Here is a 17,622-nt window from a genome sequence, read left to right on the forward strand (position 1 = left end):
CCATTTTCTAAAAACATTTCTTTTTCTGTTTGGCCTGGCAATCATCCGCCGCAAAGATGATGCCTCTAAGACCATCCCAAGGCGCCATGCGCGCCATGCACTACCAGAGGTATATGACCTCTGGAAGAAGGTGTTTCACCTCTTCCTCGGTGGCAGCAGCCGTTTCGCCCCACCGCTTTTCTGCTCAGAAACGCTCCCAAAGCACTGCTACAGCTGCTACTACGTGAGTCTCTCGCCTTGCCTAGAGTTTTGAAAGAACTAATTGACCCTGTTAACCTGAGTGTGCACCGGTATAGAAAGTCTCGTCCCGCCCCAAGCCCGGCCTTCAACCTCGAACCTCAGCGCAGTGAAGTATCGCCGTTGCAGAACCGAAATGTGCCTGAATTGGATGATTCGTACGTGGACCTTGTGGAGCTTGTCAGGTTAAATCACACATGGTCTAACGCGTTTTGGAATATTACAGCTTCGTTGGACTCAGTGGTGGAGAAATTTTTCATGAGATGATGCTCCGTCTCGGCGTCGAACACGTCTGTGAGTCACCTCATATTCTGGGTGACATGGACCATAGAGCAGAAATAGACTGACCCATGTATAGTTGGCTACCCCGGTGGCGCCATTCTTCCCGTGTTCGATGCTATCTACAACTCCAAGCACTTCGACTTTATTCTCCCTCGCCATGAGCAGGGTGCTGGACACATGGCTGAAGGTTATGCCCGGGCTTCAGGAAAGCCTGGTGTTGTCCTGGTCACTTCTGGCCCCGGTGCTACTAATGTCATCACCCCTATGCAGGATGCCCTCTCGGACGGCACGCCGATGGTTGTTTTCTGCGGTCAGGTCCCGACCAGCGCGATTGGTACCGACTCTTTCCAGGAAGCCGACGTGATCGGTATCTCGAGAGCTTGCACGAAGTGGAACGTTATGGTGAAGTCCGTCGCTGAGCTTCCTCGCCGCATCCACGAGGCCTTCGAAATCGCAACCAGTGGTCGCCCTGGTCCCGTCCTGGTCGACCTTCCGAAAGATATCACTGCCGGTATCCTCCGCAAGCCTATCCCTATGAACAGCACCATTCCCTCTCTGCCGAGCGCGGCGAGCATTGCGGCCCGTGAGTTGAGCATGAAGCAGCTCGAAAGCACCATCGGCCGCGTTGCTCGTTTGGTCAATGTCGCCAAGAAGCCCGTTCTTTACGTCGGCCAGGGTCTTCTCGCTAACCCCGAAGGCCCCAAGCTTTTGAAGGAATTGGCCGACAAGGCCTGCATTCCGGTCACCACAACTCTGCAGGGTCTGGGCGGCTTTGACGAGCTGGACTCCAAGGCGCTTCATATGCTGGGAATGCACGGATCGGCCTACGCCAACATGGCTATGCAGGAGGCTGATTTGATCATTGCTGTTGGTGCCCGTTTTGATGACCGTGTCACGGGTAACATCACCAAGTTCGCCCCTCAGGCTAAGCTGGCTGCGTCCGAGAACCGTGGTGGTATTGTCCACTTTGAGATCATGCCTAAGAACATCAACAAGGTTGTCCAGGCCAACGAGGCTGTCGAGGGTGACTGTGCCGAGAACATCGGCCACCTTCTGCCCCATGTCAACAAGGTGTCGGAGCGCCCCGAGTGGTTCGCTCAGATCAATGACTGGAAGGCTCGCTTCCCCTTCTCTCTGTACGAGAAGCAGGCCCCGGAAGGCCCCATCAAGCCCCAGACTCTGATTGAGAAGCTCAGCGACCTTACCGCCCACATGAAGGACCGTACCCTGATCGCCACTGGTGTTGGTCAACATCAGATGTGGGCTGCTCAGCACTTCCGTTGGCGCCATCCCCGTAGTATGATCACCTCTGGTGGTCTGGGTACTATGGGCTATGGTCTCCCCGCGGCGATTGGCGCCAAGGTTGCTTGCCCAGATGCCCTTGTCGTTGATATTGATGGAGATGCCTCCTTCAACATGACCCTCACCGAGCTCTCTACTGCTGCTCAGTTCAACATCGGCGTCAAGGTCCTCCTGCTGAACAACGAGGAGCAAGGTATGGTGACCCAATGGCAGAACCTCTTCTACGAGGACCGTTATTCGCACACTCACCAGAAGAACCCCGACTTTGTTCCTCTGGCCAAGTCCATGGGCGTTGCTGCTGATAAGCTGGTCAACCCTGCTGAGATGGAGGAGAAGCTGAAGTGGCTGATCGAGAGCGACGGCCCCGCTCTGCTGGAGGTCATTACTGACCGTAAGGTGCCTGTGCTTCCCATGGTGCCCGCTGGCAGCGCCCTGCACGAGTTCCTTGTTTATGACGAAGGTATGTTTCTTGAACCCCCAGGGTCTTTTTGAAGTGGTACTGACTCTACGTTTCAGCCAAGGAACAGGAGCGGAAGGCCCTGATGAGGAAGCGGAAGGTCATCGTCTAAGTTGACATGAATGGTGCAACGACGTGACCAACCGATCCTGTAATTGCAAGTGCCCATTGACTTTTATTCAATCTGTCGATATCCACGGCGTTTTCTGGCGGGTTCTAAAAACGCTAGCGGGTGCCTGTTGGCGCTCCCAATAGCATCAGACGACCGTACTCATTGGGAGGAAACTGCACGATAAAATCCGCACTCCGAGGTCTTGCTGGAACTGTTCCGGTGAGATGTGGACCGGGCTTCTTTCTACCCTTGAACTCGAGTCCCTTGATTTTTCTTTATTGGCATCTTGTTGATCCTTTTTATGATTCGCCAAAAAGTTTCTTCGGTTCCAGGCGGCTGTATATTGTATATAATCCTTATATTTATCATGTTACCTATGTTGGAAACTCTAAGGAATAATAGGAAAGGATGTCATTTTGATCTGTGTCTTGATTGTAACTGATCCCTGGTATGAGGGTAGAAGTGCCAGAAAGAAGTAACACTATTATTTCTCTGACGTAGAGATTCTAGGTATAACGAGTAAAAAAGGGAGGGCAAATGGACTACAGGTGAGTTCCTGCTCTACCAAGTAGATGGGGAAGTGTTACTAAGAGGCTATCAACTTTGGTATGGAGATACCGGCTAGACTGCATCTCTTCTGAGGATAAGCTTCTGCCGCTTAGAAATTTCCGTAAGGAATGACTGGAACTCTCATCCCATGTTACAGGACACCTCTTCGTATACATTGAGAAGAAATGCAATTTGAGACGTTCTCATCAATCTTTAGGGAATATCCAGATACCTCCCTTGTTGGCAAAAGCTATCTAGCCACTCATTATATGCAATATGAGATATAAATATACATGAATCATCTCAAAACTGAATATAATATCTGAGCATAACCTGCAGGGGCTACTTCCCCGGACGGAGAATATCGCCCTAATACATCGTACTTCTCAGCCAGAGGCATACTTCCAGTCTTTGTCTTTACTTGAGTGGGATTGGAGTCTAGTTCTCTTTTTTCTCTAAGTTTATTCGAGGTTTTCCTAACCCAAGAATAGTACGCTCAGACGTTCATTATGGCCAAGAAGGAAATGGACATTTGATAGTGTGTCCCATGTAGCTAACACTGAGAAACAGAAAAAGGAATAGAAAAAAGGACTTGTTAAGTCAATTATTCCCAGTAACACCTCCTCGGTCATAGAAAGAACTCTCCTAATAGGTCTCACACTAGCTTTAACAGCAGCATTCATCTTTATACCTGGGATATTATGTTCCCCATCATGCATACAAGCCTCCCTCAACCCCTACACACGTAGTCCACTGATAGCGTCCAACCCATCTTCCTCGTCGCCGGCACTAGTCCCGCCTTTACTCAACTCAATCGTCGCATCCTTCCGACCCCAGATATGCACCGTAGGAATACAAATCAGCTTGCCATTCATACCCCTTCTCAGTGCCCTTAACTTAGGCACCTTGCGAGAGGGCGAAATTACCATCACAGGGACCCTCAGCTTGATATAGGCGTCGAGAAGGTCGAGGGCCTTGGCGCGGCTGGTGACGTCGTTGCTTTTCAGGTAGCCGTAGAATGAGCCCTTGGTGGAGGTTATGCCGTCGAGTTCAGGCCATATCTCTGTAGTGGCATTCGTACTTGGGAGCTGGTTCCCCAGCCGTCAAGGCTAGATAACGCATCTTGTGATGGAGATCCGGAGTGTTTATTCGGGGACAAGGCTCAAGGTACACCACAAGAAAGAAACTGAGAAATCCACGACGGTGAGTGAGAATGACTGTCATCGGTATAGATGCTGCTACTAAATGATAGCCCTAACCTCGGAAACGGCACGTCCGATAAGGTTGCATTGGCGTGGATTAAACTAGTGGGGCTGGAACTTTCTTTCTGGAGCTCGGCGGAGCTCAACATCCTCGATCCAGATGACTTGCTTCCACTTAGTCTTAGAATTGACTTGGATTGGCGTATAATGTGTCGAGTGATATATACTGCCAGTATAAGTGAGGTTTATGCCGCGTTGTCAAAGAGAGCCCAGGATTCACTTATCGTTGTAATACACCAATGCTCGATATAAATATATGTATGACGGGCATCACTTGCCTGGGGCGGTCTTCTGAGATTGACTTCTTCTTATCACTAGATTTGACCATGGCTGCACCGCTGATTTCAAGCAATGCGGGGGGGTCAATAACAGCTTTTCATCTCCTAATGCACCCCCGAACTCGGTTGACGGCAAAGATCGAGTCAGAATGTTGCCACCATTTGATTATCCTTTCTTTTTCCAGAGACAGATTCTCGGGTCTTCTTCTGGAAGCTCATGGCATCTGGAAAATCCATGGTTTCCGAGTTTCCTCAAGACTAATTGACCAACACTATCCTTTCTGGAAAGCGTTGCGAATGGGTCTGGCTACTTTTGAAATATGTGGTTTCGTTTGTTCATTGTCGAAGAAAGTCCTGGGAGTCAGAGATATGAAGTGCACAGCTGATTCTATACTGAACGTTTGCTCACTTGAAGGGAGTCGTACTACTAGGTTGGTAATTTTGTCAATTGAGTTGGGATCCAGCAGACATACAAACACATACGCAACGATCATCGACACGCCAGTGCCGATTGTCACTGGCTAGCACAGACCGGGTGAATGAAGGGTTTCCAAAGCACTTCGAAACTTGGTTCTACTCTCACGGCACATTGTGGAATTTGACTGTGAACTTGTGTTGTTCGTACGTCGACTAAAGACTAGTGATGCTATTATATACTGTCCGAAGTGCAACATATCGGATGTAAAATCCTTGGCCGCAGCGTTAGATTATTTAAAATTCTATCTGCCGCCTATCAAAGGGCATATTCAGGCGGCAATGGGTCTTAGAGTTAAGTTGAATTGCTGCATACGTAAAGTTCGTCTTGATAAGAATAAAATGCTGAGAGAAATCTCATAGGACTCAGGACATTGCCAGCGACTCGGCTCTGGAAGAGATGCTATCTCGGTGGACCTCAATGGCTAATGGCTGGATCCTGGAGCCGGTTGTTTAATCCTATATCAGTCGGGTTCTGCTAAAATGGCTGGTGATACCATTAGCGTAGGCAAGGGGTCGGTCTGATTGAACAACTCGAGGCTGTTACTTCGGTTATTGAAGCTGTAGAAGTTGTGACTAATGCCACTGTAAGAAACCTATGCTAAGCTCTCTAATCTCTGTAGATATATCTGATATCGCTAAGCCTTTGCATGCCTATGGGGTCGACTCTCTTATCACCGTGGAGATGCGAAACTGGTTTATGCAGACTTCCAGAGTTGATGAGACAGTTTTTGAGATCTTGGGCGGCGCAGCAGCCGCAACACTGGGGCGAACAATCTTTGATAAGAGAAAGCCTGTGACATAAGGAAATTGTTCACTGTTTCGCATCTGTGTTGTCCCGGTAAATGAATAACACTAGCCCAAGCCCACGTGGTGTCAAGATCTGCACACATCTCAATCATGCTTGGGATAAGCTCTATTTCCAACTGAGAGCACTCATGAAACGTCTTTTGAAACGTTTCCTTCCGTAGTCTTCGTTTGGATGGATTCCAACAGGCATACCCTTGTCGATATTTTATTGGGTGTCAAATATTAAGGGGTTTGTTGAATCGTCCCTTTTATTGTCTGGGGAACTCTTAAAGTTTCCGTACGATCAGCGAAGGGATTAGACTTCAGAATTTAATCCAATGAGACGGTAGTTAACTGTTTGATCGACTCAACTCAATCTCAGGTTGTTTCGGACTGAAACCAAAGACGAGGGAGGGAAAGAAGGGGAAGCGTCAGATTTAAGTTCGCTTAAGGCCATTCTATTGAGATGGAAACAATGGCCTGTCAATGCACTTCAATTCAATTCTGGTCAGACTCTTTCTTAAACCCATTCAGTCGCACTCTCTTCGGCGTGTCGAACATTACTCACCTTTTCTTTTCTCTACAAATCATGGCTATAGAGTCGTTTCCCATTCCATCTCTCGACAGACCTTTTGGTGTGCACCTATGGCCTCACTTCAGCAGAGCCTTCGAACTTGTTGCAGGTTACCCTGCTGATGAATTCAAGTTTGTTGTGGGGACCACTCCTATGTCAACGCTTAGGGAGACATCGATCTTTGTGGCTGTTTATTACACAATTATCTTTGGGGGCCGTGAAGTGATGCGGAACCGAGCCCCGTTCAAACTAAGGTCGCTGTTTCTGGTCCACAACTTCTACCTCACGGCTATCAGTGCCATTCTGCTCGCGCTTTATATAGAGGAGCTCGTTCCTACCGTCTTTCGAAGAGGCATTTTCTACGCCATATGTCATCGGGACGGTGGCTGGACGAACCGCCTAGTTGTTCTATACTACGTAGGTGAAGCATTTACACCCATCTTGCATAGACCAGATGCTAAGGCTTCGTCAGTTGACATACTTAACTAAATACCTCGAGCTTCTTGATACCATATTCTTGTTTCTCAAGAAAAAGCCTCTGACATTCCTCCACTGCTACCACCATGGAGCGACAGCCGTTCTGTGCTACACACAGCTGATCGGTAACACAGCTGTTTCATGGGTCCCCATCACGCTGAACTTGCTAGTTCATGTTGTTATGTACTGGTACTACTTCGAAAGTGCTCGTGGCATCCGCATTTGGTGGAAGGAGTGGGTGACCCGTCTTCAAATCATACAGTTTGTCATCGACTTGGGCTTCGTATATTTTGCCTCTTACACCTACTTTACCTCGGAATATTTTCCCTGGATACCGAACGCCGGCCACTGCGCGGGAGAGGAGTTCGCCGCGTTTGCGGGTATTATCGTGATCAGCTCCTACCTTGCTCTCTTCATCCTGTTCTACTTTGCCACATACAACAAGGATGGCAAGCCTCCCAGTACCCGCCGAACTCTCCGACGCATGTCCCAAGCAGAGGTAAACCCCAAAGCTACGGGCAGCAAGACCGGCAATGCCTCGGTTCGGGCTCGGAAAGTTCCAGCGTAAGACGATTTTTGCACGGTAATGCCAGGCAATATGACATAGTCAAGGTGGCGTTGATGTTCTGAGACTAAGGGAATTAAAGGGATCTTGATGAACTTAGTATCGAGTCCAACATGAGTCATGTATAATAGGGTATAGGGTAGGATGTTGTAGTAATGTGTAACATAATACAAGTATAAAAAGCATACTAGGAACCGGATTCAGGAGTAAGATGGTAATCATGGGTGATTATCAGATGAGCCAGATAGATTGTACCTGAGCTACTGCGTATCAATTTGACATGTTGCAGCTCAATCCAATGGTCTTCCATACTCTGATGAAGCCGCAATGATAGTGGAAAGTGATGTGATAGAGACTAGACTGGAAAAGGCAGAATATCCCCGGGTCGAGAGTTATTCCGCCTCTCCAAGCCCCGCAAGGCCCCACGTGACGAGTTGAAAGCCAGTTTTCGCCTCTCCAAAGCCGCGGTTGGCACCCGAAGCACTAGCAGCTTCCTTAGTGGCAGTTCCAATAACTAAGAGCTGCCTAGGTGGTGACTGAAACCTACCCCATCAGTCTCGCCGCAAACTCTTTCCCCTGTCTTACCTCACATGAATCGATGAATACTCAGTCGGCACTTCCTCGCAGGATGTACAGTTGTGCTTTTTTACCCCAGTAGTACCATCAACCTTTCTCGTCATTTGACCCATCTTGCTTGAGCCACTAAACTATGGAGTCAATCCCGGGCTACTCAGCCTCCGCAGGCAGACCGCGATCTTCCGATAACGCTTCTACCAGACACGAAGGAGCGTCAAGACCCGACACATCTGCCTCTCCAACGACCGAATCAATGGAGGATAACGAGACTGTCTTTCTCAATAAGCCTTCGTCAAGTGAAGGCAACGTCTCCGGTGCAGCGCCGATTCAGACTTCCCACCCCGTCGATACATCAAATGACGAACCACGTAAATGTTGGATTTGCTACACTGACGAGACCGAAGACTCCCCTCTAAATATAGAATGGCGCTCACCTTGTCCATGTGCCTTGACGGCTCACGAAGCGTGCCTACTAGATTGGCTTGCCGACTTAGAAAATCCCCGATCTCGGAAACGAAACGGCCGCAACGCGAAGATGATGTGCCCCCAGTGTAAATCCGAGATTGTCGTCTCGCGCCCACGCAGCTATATTGTCGATACGGTTCGGATGTTGGAGCGGGTTGCTGGCCGGCTGGTTCTTCCTGGGATGGTGTTCACGCTCGCGGGCACTGTCTGGGCCGGATGCTGTGCGCACGGCGTATATTCGATGTATTTTGTGTTCGGTCCGGAGGATGCCCGGCAACTCCTGGAAGAAAGCGCAGATGGACCATGGAACTCGAGTCTCAATCTTGGGCTGCCGCTCATCCCATTGGTGTTAATCTTCTCGCGGACTCGTTATGCGGAAGGTCTGCTTCCAGCTATCCCAGTACTGTTCTTCGCCACACATAACCCCGGTCATGATCCCGATTTCGATCTTTGGCCACCCAGCGCCGCGATGACGTTTGCGGCTCTCCCGTATGTCAAAAGCTTCTATAGCACCATTTACGAAAGGCTCTTTGGCAAGTTGGAAAGGAGATGGATCGCGGAGGTGCAGCCCCGGCAATCGGATGTCAACGAGTTCGACGACAATGCGCCGCCCGAACACCCGGAGGCCGACCCTCCTAGGGATGATGGAGATGGCCATATCCTAATGGAAATTGATTTGGAATTACAAGTGGGAATGGGCGACAACGGGGCCGGTGATCAAGGCCAAAACCAGGGCGCTGCTCAGAATGGGCAGATGGGACTGGGCCGACGAGACGACCTGATCCACGAAACGAGCAACCTGGCTGATATCATCCTCGGGGCTCTCGCGTTTCCGGCGATATCCGCTTCGATGGGCGGGCTACTCAAGTACGTCCTACCGAAGGCATGGACGGCTGCTCCGTCCGCGTTGGAGCGTAGCCGGCCAGGACTTCTACAGACACGATGGGGGCGAAGTGTGGTCGGCGGCTGTGCCTTTGTTCTGCTCAAAGATGCATTGGTTCTGTACTGCAGATGGAAGCTGGCGCAAACCCACCGGCGACGGAGGGTGCTGAACTACGATAAAGCCAAGAAGCAGGTGGTGGGTAAACGGTGACAACAGTCTGTCTTTCGGTAGCAGCGCTACTCTTATGATACTCAATGTGACGATGCATGGCAAGGGCGTTTTGCATGGGATTTGGATGAATACTGATACACTCTTTATCTGCATATTGGCTCTTCTCTTTCCTCCATTCTCATGTTCTATACAAAATGCCACATATATTCAATTTCAATTGGGGAATGACTGTCTTTCCCAAAACCTCCAGCCAGACCAATCCATGCGAGTCCAATAATAAAAGCATCAACATCCACAATCATAAGAACCCCCCAAAGAAATCACCTCTTCACAATACCCACAACATCCGCCAAAGAATCCACCACATAATCGGGCTCCAACCCCTCACAAGCCTCCCGATCCCCATACCCATATCGACACCAACACACCTTCCCCCCAATATTCCTCGCAAACTGAATATCCGCCACCGTATCCCCAACCACCAAGACACCCTCGTCCGCGACCACGTTTATTCCAAACCTCTCCCCCAGAACGGGAACAAGCACATCCACAAAACTCGCCGGATCCGGCTTCCGCTGCGCCCCAGGCGTCTTATCCCCGATAATCAGCTCCTCGGGCACATACCCAGCCAATCCGTTCCTTTCCAACGCCGTCTTCACCGCCGCCACGCCCTTATTACTGACAATAGCGATGGGCACATGATGGGCCTTGAGTTCTGTCAAGAGCTCCTGGGCACCGGGGAAGGCTTTGATGAGGAGTTGGCCGTGGGTGGCGTAGAGGGCGCGGTATTTGTCGATCCAGTGGTTTTCTTGGGCTGTGAATGTTGCGGGGTCCGGGTGGAGGGCGCGGAAGGTGTCGGCGAGGCCGGCGCCGCTGGCGATGAGACGGTGGATTTCGGGCTGGGGAGGAGCGTGGGTGGGGAGGAGGGCGTCGAAGGTCAATTTGATGGTTTGGGAGATGGATTCGTGGGTGTCGAAGAGGGTGCCGTCGAAGTCGAAGATGGCGAGGGTTGTAGGCATTTTGAATAAATTCTTTTCAATGATTTTTCTTTCCAAGGATGGAGGGGAATTGGTTGTGTGGAGGGGTTATTTTGTTTCTTTATAGTCAATCTCAGTTGATTGTTATGTTATGTTACAGTACATGGGAGATCTATTTCTAGGGTTCAGGTTAAGCATGATTTATGGGTTCGGGTGGGGAATTTCAATTCGGGAGGGGCCGTGGAGTTTTTACTTTAGATAAATAAAGGACGAGGGGTTTGGGTTACGTGGCGGTGGCCCATTCTTGCATATACTATACTATTACTATACTGTTGATGTCGTATTGAGTTACTAGTGCTTATTTGTCTCGTGTATTTTTATTTGGCTGTGTACATGGTCTGTACATATGGCTAGGTTGAATCTTATGCAGTCCTTCTGGATGGGAAATGGTAGGGCTGATCGACCTCTTTCTAGTCATGTAACGAGGAAGCAAGGGGATTTCCCAGTGGTATTTCTGGGTTGTTAGCAGTGGCCGTGAGAAAGGTCGTACTGTACGGAGTACCAGTCATTGTTTTGTAGCAGTCACGATTAATTTCCACTCCAGCGTCAGAGAAAGTGCAGTACATGTTGAGTACTAGCCCGAGCTAAGTTGTAGACCATAATACTCCGTACGGAGTACAGTGTCCCAAAATAGTCTACTACCGATAACATGGACTACTGTGTCCAGGGAAAGTCTGGATCAATTTCCACATGAGAGGAAAATATTTACATTCATGCTATGAAGCTAGATCTCTATAAATTAACGAAATCTTGACAATCTGAGTAATATTATCAAATCGAGTATCCTATGTGAAGCCGTCTCACATTTAGGTTTAGGGCTTGACGGGGCCTTGGGACGAAGATGCCACTTGGAAGATATCCTACATGAGTTCTATTACTACGCTAAACAGAGTAGCCGACTGACGCTAATTAATGTCTTTCCGTCTCAGCTAATATATGTAATTGTAATTGGTTCACTCCGACCTGTAAGATAAATACAACAACCATGTGATACATGCAGCAGCAACGAAGTATAAATACCAAAGTACAACCTCATCATCACCAACCACGCTGTATAACAAACACCCTCTACACAGCACCTCAACCCCCCAAAAGACAAGAAGATACAAGAAAAGCAACAAAATGCTCCAACCCGCCCCAATCCACACCCTCCCCCCAACCGACCCAACCCTAACCACCCACATCCCAACCTTCCTCTCCCCAACCACCACCCCCCAAAAAATGCAATCCACCATCCACGCCCTCACCACCGAACTAATCACCACCGCCAAAACCCACGACCCAAATCTCACCAACCCAACCATGATCCCCATCCTCCGCGGCGCCCTCCCCATGTACGTTGCCGCGGCTCCCCTCTTCCCAACCACGACCTGCATCCTAGCCCGCTGCAGCAAGAAAAAGGGCACGAAGGAAGTGGTGGTCGAGTGGCCGGGTCGAAGGCCGTTTCCGCCGGCGGAAGATGAGGGCAAGATAGTGGTGTTGGATACGTTGGTTGCGACGGGGGATACGGTGGTTCGGGTCTGTGAGGAGCTTTGGGAGATGAGTTCTGGGACTGGTGGTGCAAGGAGGGAGAGGTCGGTGGTTGTGTTGTGTTGTTATGCGGCGCCGGAGGCGTTGGAGAGGATTGCTGCGTGTCCGGTGGTGGAGTATGTGGTTGTTGCGATGAGGGCGGAGAGGTGCGATGAGCATGGGTATTTGGTGCCGTATACTCATGGCGATATTGGGGATAAGATTTACGGGGCTGCGTGGAAGGGGAAGCAGGAGGTGGTGGTGGCGGAGGGGGAGGATGTGGATTGTGTGCTTTCCGGGGTGGAGGGTTTGTTGGTTAGGAATGGGGGATTGTGGGAGTTGACGGGGGATGGCTTGGGTATTGAACGCGAGATTCGGTTTCCTTCGTTTAAGAAGGCTTGGGTGAGTTTGTTCTGTGTTTCTTGACTTGTGGTTACTTTGCTAACTGGTTTGAAGGCTTTTATGCAGCTGGTTGCTGATGCGGCGGCCAAGTATCGTCATCATCCGGAGTGGACGAATGTACGTTGTCTTGAGTTTCTGTTTGATATCGTTGTATTTTTCTGACATTTCTATACAGGTCTATAATAAGGTCTCTATACGCTGGACCACGCATCAACCGAAAGGTTTGACCGAGTTGGACGTGAAGCTGGCCCAGCTCTGTGATAGTTACTGTGAAACGTAAAGCTGGTGCATGCCGATATACCTCAATCAAGTCTATTACTATATCACTCTCTATACCTTTTTCCCAGCGGCAAACCCGGCCAGGACTACTCTCGCCGCCACAAAGAAGAATACACTTCCCACCATCATGGCGCCCGCAAACACCTGCAAGCCCCAATAGGTCCCGTTCTGTCGACTCAAGATCGCCCCAGCAATGGGACTCCCCGTGAGCGAAGCGATACTGATACAAGTGAACAGAACGCCCTGACGAACCCCAGTCTTGGTCACGTCGGGAGAGATCTGGCTCAGAAGGGCAGGTACCATGCCGACGAACGCCCCCGAGGCAAATCCATACAGCAAGCTGAAGACGATGTAGATGGCTGCACTGCCGGGGGCAAGAAGGGTACCGGGAAGCCATAAGACCAGCAAAACCACGGCGGACAGGGCACACATGGCAATCATGACATTGAATCGGCCCAGTTTGTCCCCAAGATAACCAGGCAGGATTCGACCCGGAAGGCTATGCAAGTTAATCAAGCTTCCTCGTAAAAGCAATAAAATATGAAACTTACCTTGCAGCATTGAGGATAGTCAACAAGTACCCAGCCAATTCACGATCCACGCCATCCTCCTGCGCCTCCACAATAACATAGTTGATGGGGACAAACATGGCGAAAAACCCACAACAGGCAGCCAGCATGAGCAGAATAAACGGCACCTCCGAAAAGGGGCCAATGTAATCCGTAAGCTTGACAGGTCGTGGGACGGGCGCAATTCTCGACCGGACGGTCAGGTTGGCAATGATCAGCATGGCCAGGACCATGAACCCCGAGATACGCAGGGACCATCCAAATCCGATCCGCGGCAGGAGTCGAGACAGCATCGTTGGAAACACGACCCCACCGAGTGAGGAGCCGCTAGACACAATCCCAAAGGCCAGGGCCCGCCGCTTATCGAACCAGGTCGCTGTGCAGGAGAGCGCGGGGTAGAAGACAAAACTGGCGCCAAGCGGGCTGCAGATACCCTGAGCTAGAATGAACTGATAATACTCCTTCGAGATGGAGGTCATCATGAGACCGAAGACATGCAGAAACGTCCCAATGAGGAGGAGCCATTTGGGGCCATAATTATCGAAAACCTGAAGAATTGATTAATCGAACCACCCGAGCGCAATTAGGGCTTATGGAGGGTCATACCCTTCCAATGACAAGTCCCGCTGCAAAGAGAATAAACGGTTCCAGAGACAAGATCCACGAGATGCTGGACGCCGAATAAGTCCGCAATTGATGGACCTGGTAATAATCTTGGAAGATTCCAATGGCTATCACCTGTCAGAGTGAAGCCGCCACCGGAGAGAAAATCAGGATAGGATCATTCGTACCGTTCACCCAGCCAAAACCACAAAAGAGACAGCACCATGCCCCGGCCACGACTGTCCAGGCGCGGAAGCCGTGATCCACATGCCTTGTTGTATCCTCCGGAGTTTCAGTGCCAGTGGCAGCCACCGTGCCTTTCAGCTCCGCAGTAGGATTGGTCGCCATGGATGGACGCTTGATTGGTCTTCTTCGAACAACTGTACTGCGAGTTGAAAGACACACACGCAGAAAAGAAACAAATTTCGAACTTTAGGTTTCCGTATTCAGTCATGAGTTTTCACCACGGCGGCTGAAAGGTATGTGAGCCTCGTGTGCGGAAGCAAGGGCGTAAAATTTTTCTTCCTTCATTTGTTTCCTTGATGGCTTGCCCCTACCGCGTGTGAGAGCCAGTCGGAGTTAAGGTTAATTGTTAGCCCCCATGAACCAAGCCTTAATACATGCGGACTATAGGGGGATCATTGATCATCCCCGACCAGAGTTACATCGCGTGGGTCCAGGCCCTGCCTGTTCACTCGTCCAGAGATAGGGGAGCACGGCAGATACGAGGCCGTGCTTTAGCTTAACTGCACCTTGAATACTTACCCCCGAGGTGGATTGAAAACTAATAAAATACACGCTACTGCTTACCGAAATTAGACATTGCTCTCTCCTTCCTGATCCTGCTCGAATATTACCTAATGGTGTGGAGGAGGCTCGATTCCCGTGGATTCCAATGTAAGGGTCCTGCAACTCGGATTACGCCGAGAAGGCCCCACAGCCAATCGGGTGGAGTTGCAGATCCTTAGAGATTAGCCCTAGTTATGTATATCCTCTGATTGACTCGTATGATCATTGATTCCAGGGAGCAGAAAAGAGAGAAGTAGACCCAGAGTGAGACACGCATTATTGAAATGACATAAGCCGAGAGCACCATAACTACCACATGAGTCTAGTATATCTAAACGGCAAACGATCAGCATAGCAAATGTGGCCAACAAACTACCAAAGTACAATAAAGAATCTATGAGACTAACAATAATGTCCAGCAATCACCGTATATCTCTGCAAGGAGGCTGCGATTGGGTTCCATTTGCATAAACTAAATAAGAATGCTATACTAAAAATATCTCATAAATCACCGCAAGGTCTAGGGAAGACCGGGGTACATGCTGAAGGCCTGGAACAGTATAGTCCATATACCTCCGTATCTCTCTACGCAGAGAGAATTAGTTGTACATTTTCACAAGGCTAGAGTCTGACAGGCAGCTTACGGTGTCTCACCAGCGAGAATCATGAGATCCTATCATTCAATATGCTTTCTCGGACATCCAGGCGTGCCACGCTACTGCAAAGTCGGCAAGAGCATGCGCTTGAGTTGCGGAGGCGCTGACGAAGCCCTGAAATTCCCTAGGCCCGGTTTGAAACTGTGACGCATATCGATGATTAAGAACGTATTGTAATCGGTATCGAGCAGGGCACTGTACGGACTTTCTTATAAAAGGCAGCCATTAGACGCGTCGACCATGGTAGGGATGCGGAACGTGACTCTGTGAACGTCGACATAATGGAATCGCTTTTTACTGCCGTCCAAACCCTTATTCGTGAGACGCTCAAGGCTCCACGTCCTAAACCAACTCACTCCGATGGCAGGCAATCACCGAACAAACAGCCACACTTAACCTCCATCTCAGAAATACACCTAACTCCCTTCGAAGAGCTTCCTCCTGCCTACGAGCCTTCAACATGGTGGTTAGACGGCTACTGTCCTGCACATCCCCACTTCGACAACGCTGATAGAATCCGACTCCGGACGAAGGAAGTTAAGCGTCCCCTACTTCAGTACATTTTAGAAGGATGTCGAGTCCTTCTGGAACGAGCGGACAAGAAGTCCCTTCAACTCTCCTTCGATCAACACGAGACGCTGTGGAGGGCCGCCATCTCCGTCCATAAGTTTGGCGTTCTATATCTAGCCACTCGCTCAGAGTGTCGTGAAGAGTTCCTCCCAGCCGTGGAATCCAACTTAGACCTCTTCAATGAGATGGTCACCTTCCTCTCCCACGATAACAATGCCATCCGTGCCATCAACTACGGTGTCCACCGCCTTGTCAACAGCAACACTTTCACAGTCGACTACCAGACCAAACTCGTCCCCCCAACCGCCATATCATCGATTGGCCCCAACCACATTGCCGTTCGAGAAAAGGATTTCGAAGGTGATAGTACCGCCATGCTGGACAATTCGTCCGCAATCTGGGACCTCCATGACTTCGCCCACCTTACCGCTGCTTCTGTATGCCCCGAGCTATACGGCTCTAAATACTTTACACACCTGATCAATCTCCCATCCAAGTTGACGGCTCTGATACGAAGCCCTAAAATGAAGACGACGGATCCTACGCCCCGCTTTTCAGATGGGGTTGTCTTCAGCGAGCTTCTCACGGTTCTATTCACATCTGAAATTGAGGCCGTACAAAGAGCGGAGAAAACACATACCTATGTCTCTCTGGTTGATACTTTGGCTGAAGACGTGGCAGATTACCTTATGGGTAAACGTGAGCTTCAACATCTGACGACAGGCGTTATGCTAAAGGCAAAGAAGCCCATTAGCGCTGTTCAACTGGCGACCTTGGTACAGAACAAGGCGTATGAGCTGACCGCCAGCGAGATAGAACAGCGAGTGATGACGAGAGGAGGTCCTGCCGGGGATTCCAGAGACGTACTCGATGACCGCAGCCCGCTCGAGAGAATCAGATTCCTTGCTCACTGTCGAAGGTGGCTCTACTTCGAAGTGAGGAATACAACCAAGCACCGAGCCCACAAATTGGCTTACAGGAAGGTAGCCGAGCGTATGCTTGCACAGGGTGATGATGGTTCTATTACCAACAATGATCGTGTTCTGTTGGAACGGGTTGTAGACCATATTCGCTATGAGGGTTGGGAGAGCAACGACGTTGTGAATCTTTGGCAGGCGATTATCGATATGAATATGGAATCTCAGGCCGCTACGTTGTAAATATGATAGGATCATGGTTATTTCCTAGAATGCAAATTAGCCATACTATCTCCTCCTACGTGTTGTATAGAGGTGGGAAATGATGCAAGCTGTATGAAACATAAGTAAGCTGTAATAAGTGTTACATACATATCCAAACATAACCAACACTGTCATACGTCCAAACTACTTACAAATGGCGAGAAATATCGATCGCTGGCAGTGTAAGATGATTTCTATATAGGATACAGCAAGAATAGACTCACTACATCACAAGAGGCATAGGTGGTAAGTTGAATGAGCGTTCTATCCCTAACATATGCAAGGACATACAGTAGTTTGGCAGTCCCAGATTCCCCCGTTCAAGCCAGATTTGATCTGTACAGCTTACGCACCTATATATGAAGATGCATAGTTATGCTTAGCTACCAGCAGTATGTCCACATGGTATGTTTGAATAGTAAAATCTGGTCTTCTGTTAATAACCTCTGATATGAATACTTATATAGCTACCAACATCTGACCTAATAGACTATAATGCGAGTCGCACCCGATCGTTCCACGACAGCGAGCAGCCTATTGCAATTCCCGCAATAATGTTCATAATCTTTACAGT

The 17,622-nt window shown here is 49.6% G+C and overlaps 6 protein-coding genes across 6 annotated transcripts; 5 read left to right on the forward strand and 1 right to left on the reverse strand.

The window, feature by feature from the left end:
• Window positions 1–86: 86 nt before the first annotated feature.
• AO090003000571 (acetolactate synthase catalytic subunit) lies at window positions 87–2,390 on the forward strand (the record flags this gene model as incomplete). Its single annotated transcript, XM_023234943.1, has 4 exons — window positions 87–109; window positions 464–531; window positions 596–2,281; window positions 2,338–2,390. The coding sequence occupies 4 exons, from the start codon at window positions 87–89 to the stop codon at window positions 2,388–2,390; spliced, it is 1,830 nt and encodes a 609-aa protein (XP_023090010.1).
• Window positions 2,391–6,331: 3,941 nt separating this feature from the next.
• AO090003000572 (elongation of very long chain fatty acids protein) lies at window positions 6,332–7,361 on the forward strand (the record flags this gene model as incomplete). Its single annotated transcript, XM_001819687.1, has 2 exons — window positions 6,332–6,733; window positions 6,789–7,361. The coding sequence occupies 2 exons, from the start codon at window positions 6,332–6,334 to the stop codon at window positions 7,359–7,361; spliced, it is 975 nt and encodes a 324-aa protein (XP_001819739.1).
• A 2,286-nt stretch (window positions 7,362–9,647) lies between these two features.
• On the forward strand, window positions 9,648–10,481 carry AO090003000573 (uncharacterized protein; the record flags this gene model as incomplete). The annotated part of the gene is made up of 1 exon (XM_023234944.1): window positions 9,648–10,481. The coding sequence occupies one exon, from the start codon at window positions 9,648–9,650 to the stop codon at window positions 10,479–10,481; it is 834 nt and encodes a 277-aa protein (XP_023090011.1).
• A 1,131-nt stretch (window positions 10,482–11,612) lies between these two features.
• AO090003000574 (uncharacterized protein) lies at window positions 11,613–12,681 on the forward strand (the record flags this gene model as incomplete). Its single annotated transcript, XM_001819689.3, has 3 exons — window positions 11,613–12,401; window positions 12,456–12,518; window positions 12,577–12,681. 3 exons carry the CDS (start codon window positions 11,613–11,615, stop codon window positions 12,679–12,681), a joined length of 957 nt encoding a protein of 318 aa, XP_001819741.1.
• A 50-nt stretch (window positions 12,682–12,731) lies between these two features.
• Window positions 12,732–14,200, reverse strand: AO090003000575 (putative MFS monocarboxylate transporter (Mct); the record flags this gene model as incomplete). Its single annotated transcript, XM_001819690.3, has 4 exons — window positions 12,732–13,179; window positions 13,232–13,797; window positions 13,856–13,980; window positions 14,041–14,200. 4 exons carry the CDS (start codon window positions 14,198–14,200, stop codon window positions 12,732–12,734), a joined length of 1,299 nt encoding a protein of 432 aa, XP_001819742.1.
• A 1,378-nt stretch (window positions 14,201–15,578) lies between these two features.
• On the forward strand, window positions 15,579–17,027 carry AO090003000576 (uncharacterized protein; the record flags this gene model as incomplete). Its single annotated transcript, XM_001819691.3, has 1 exon — window positions 15,579–17,027. One exon carries the CDS (start codon window positions 15,579–15,581, stop codon window positions 17,025–17,027), a length of 1,449 nt encoding a protein of 482 aa, XP_001819743.1.
• Window positions 17,028–17,622: the final 595 nt, after the last annotated feature.

Source organism: Aspergillus oryzae, chromosome 2, assembly GCF_000184455.2.
Source record: "Aspergillus oryzae RIB40 DNA, chromosome 2".
NCBI classification, from domain to species: Eukaryota; Fungi; Ascomycota; class Eurotiomycetes; order Eurotiales; family Aspergillaceae; genus Aspergillus; species Aspergillus oryzae.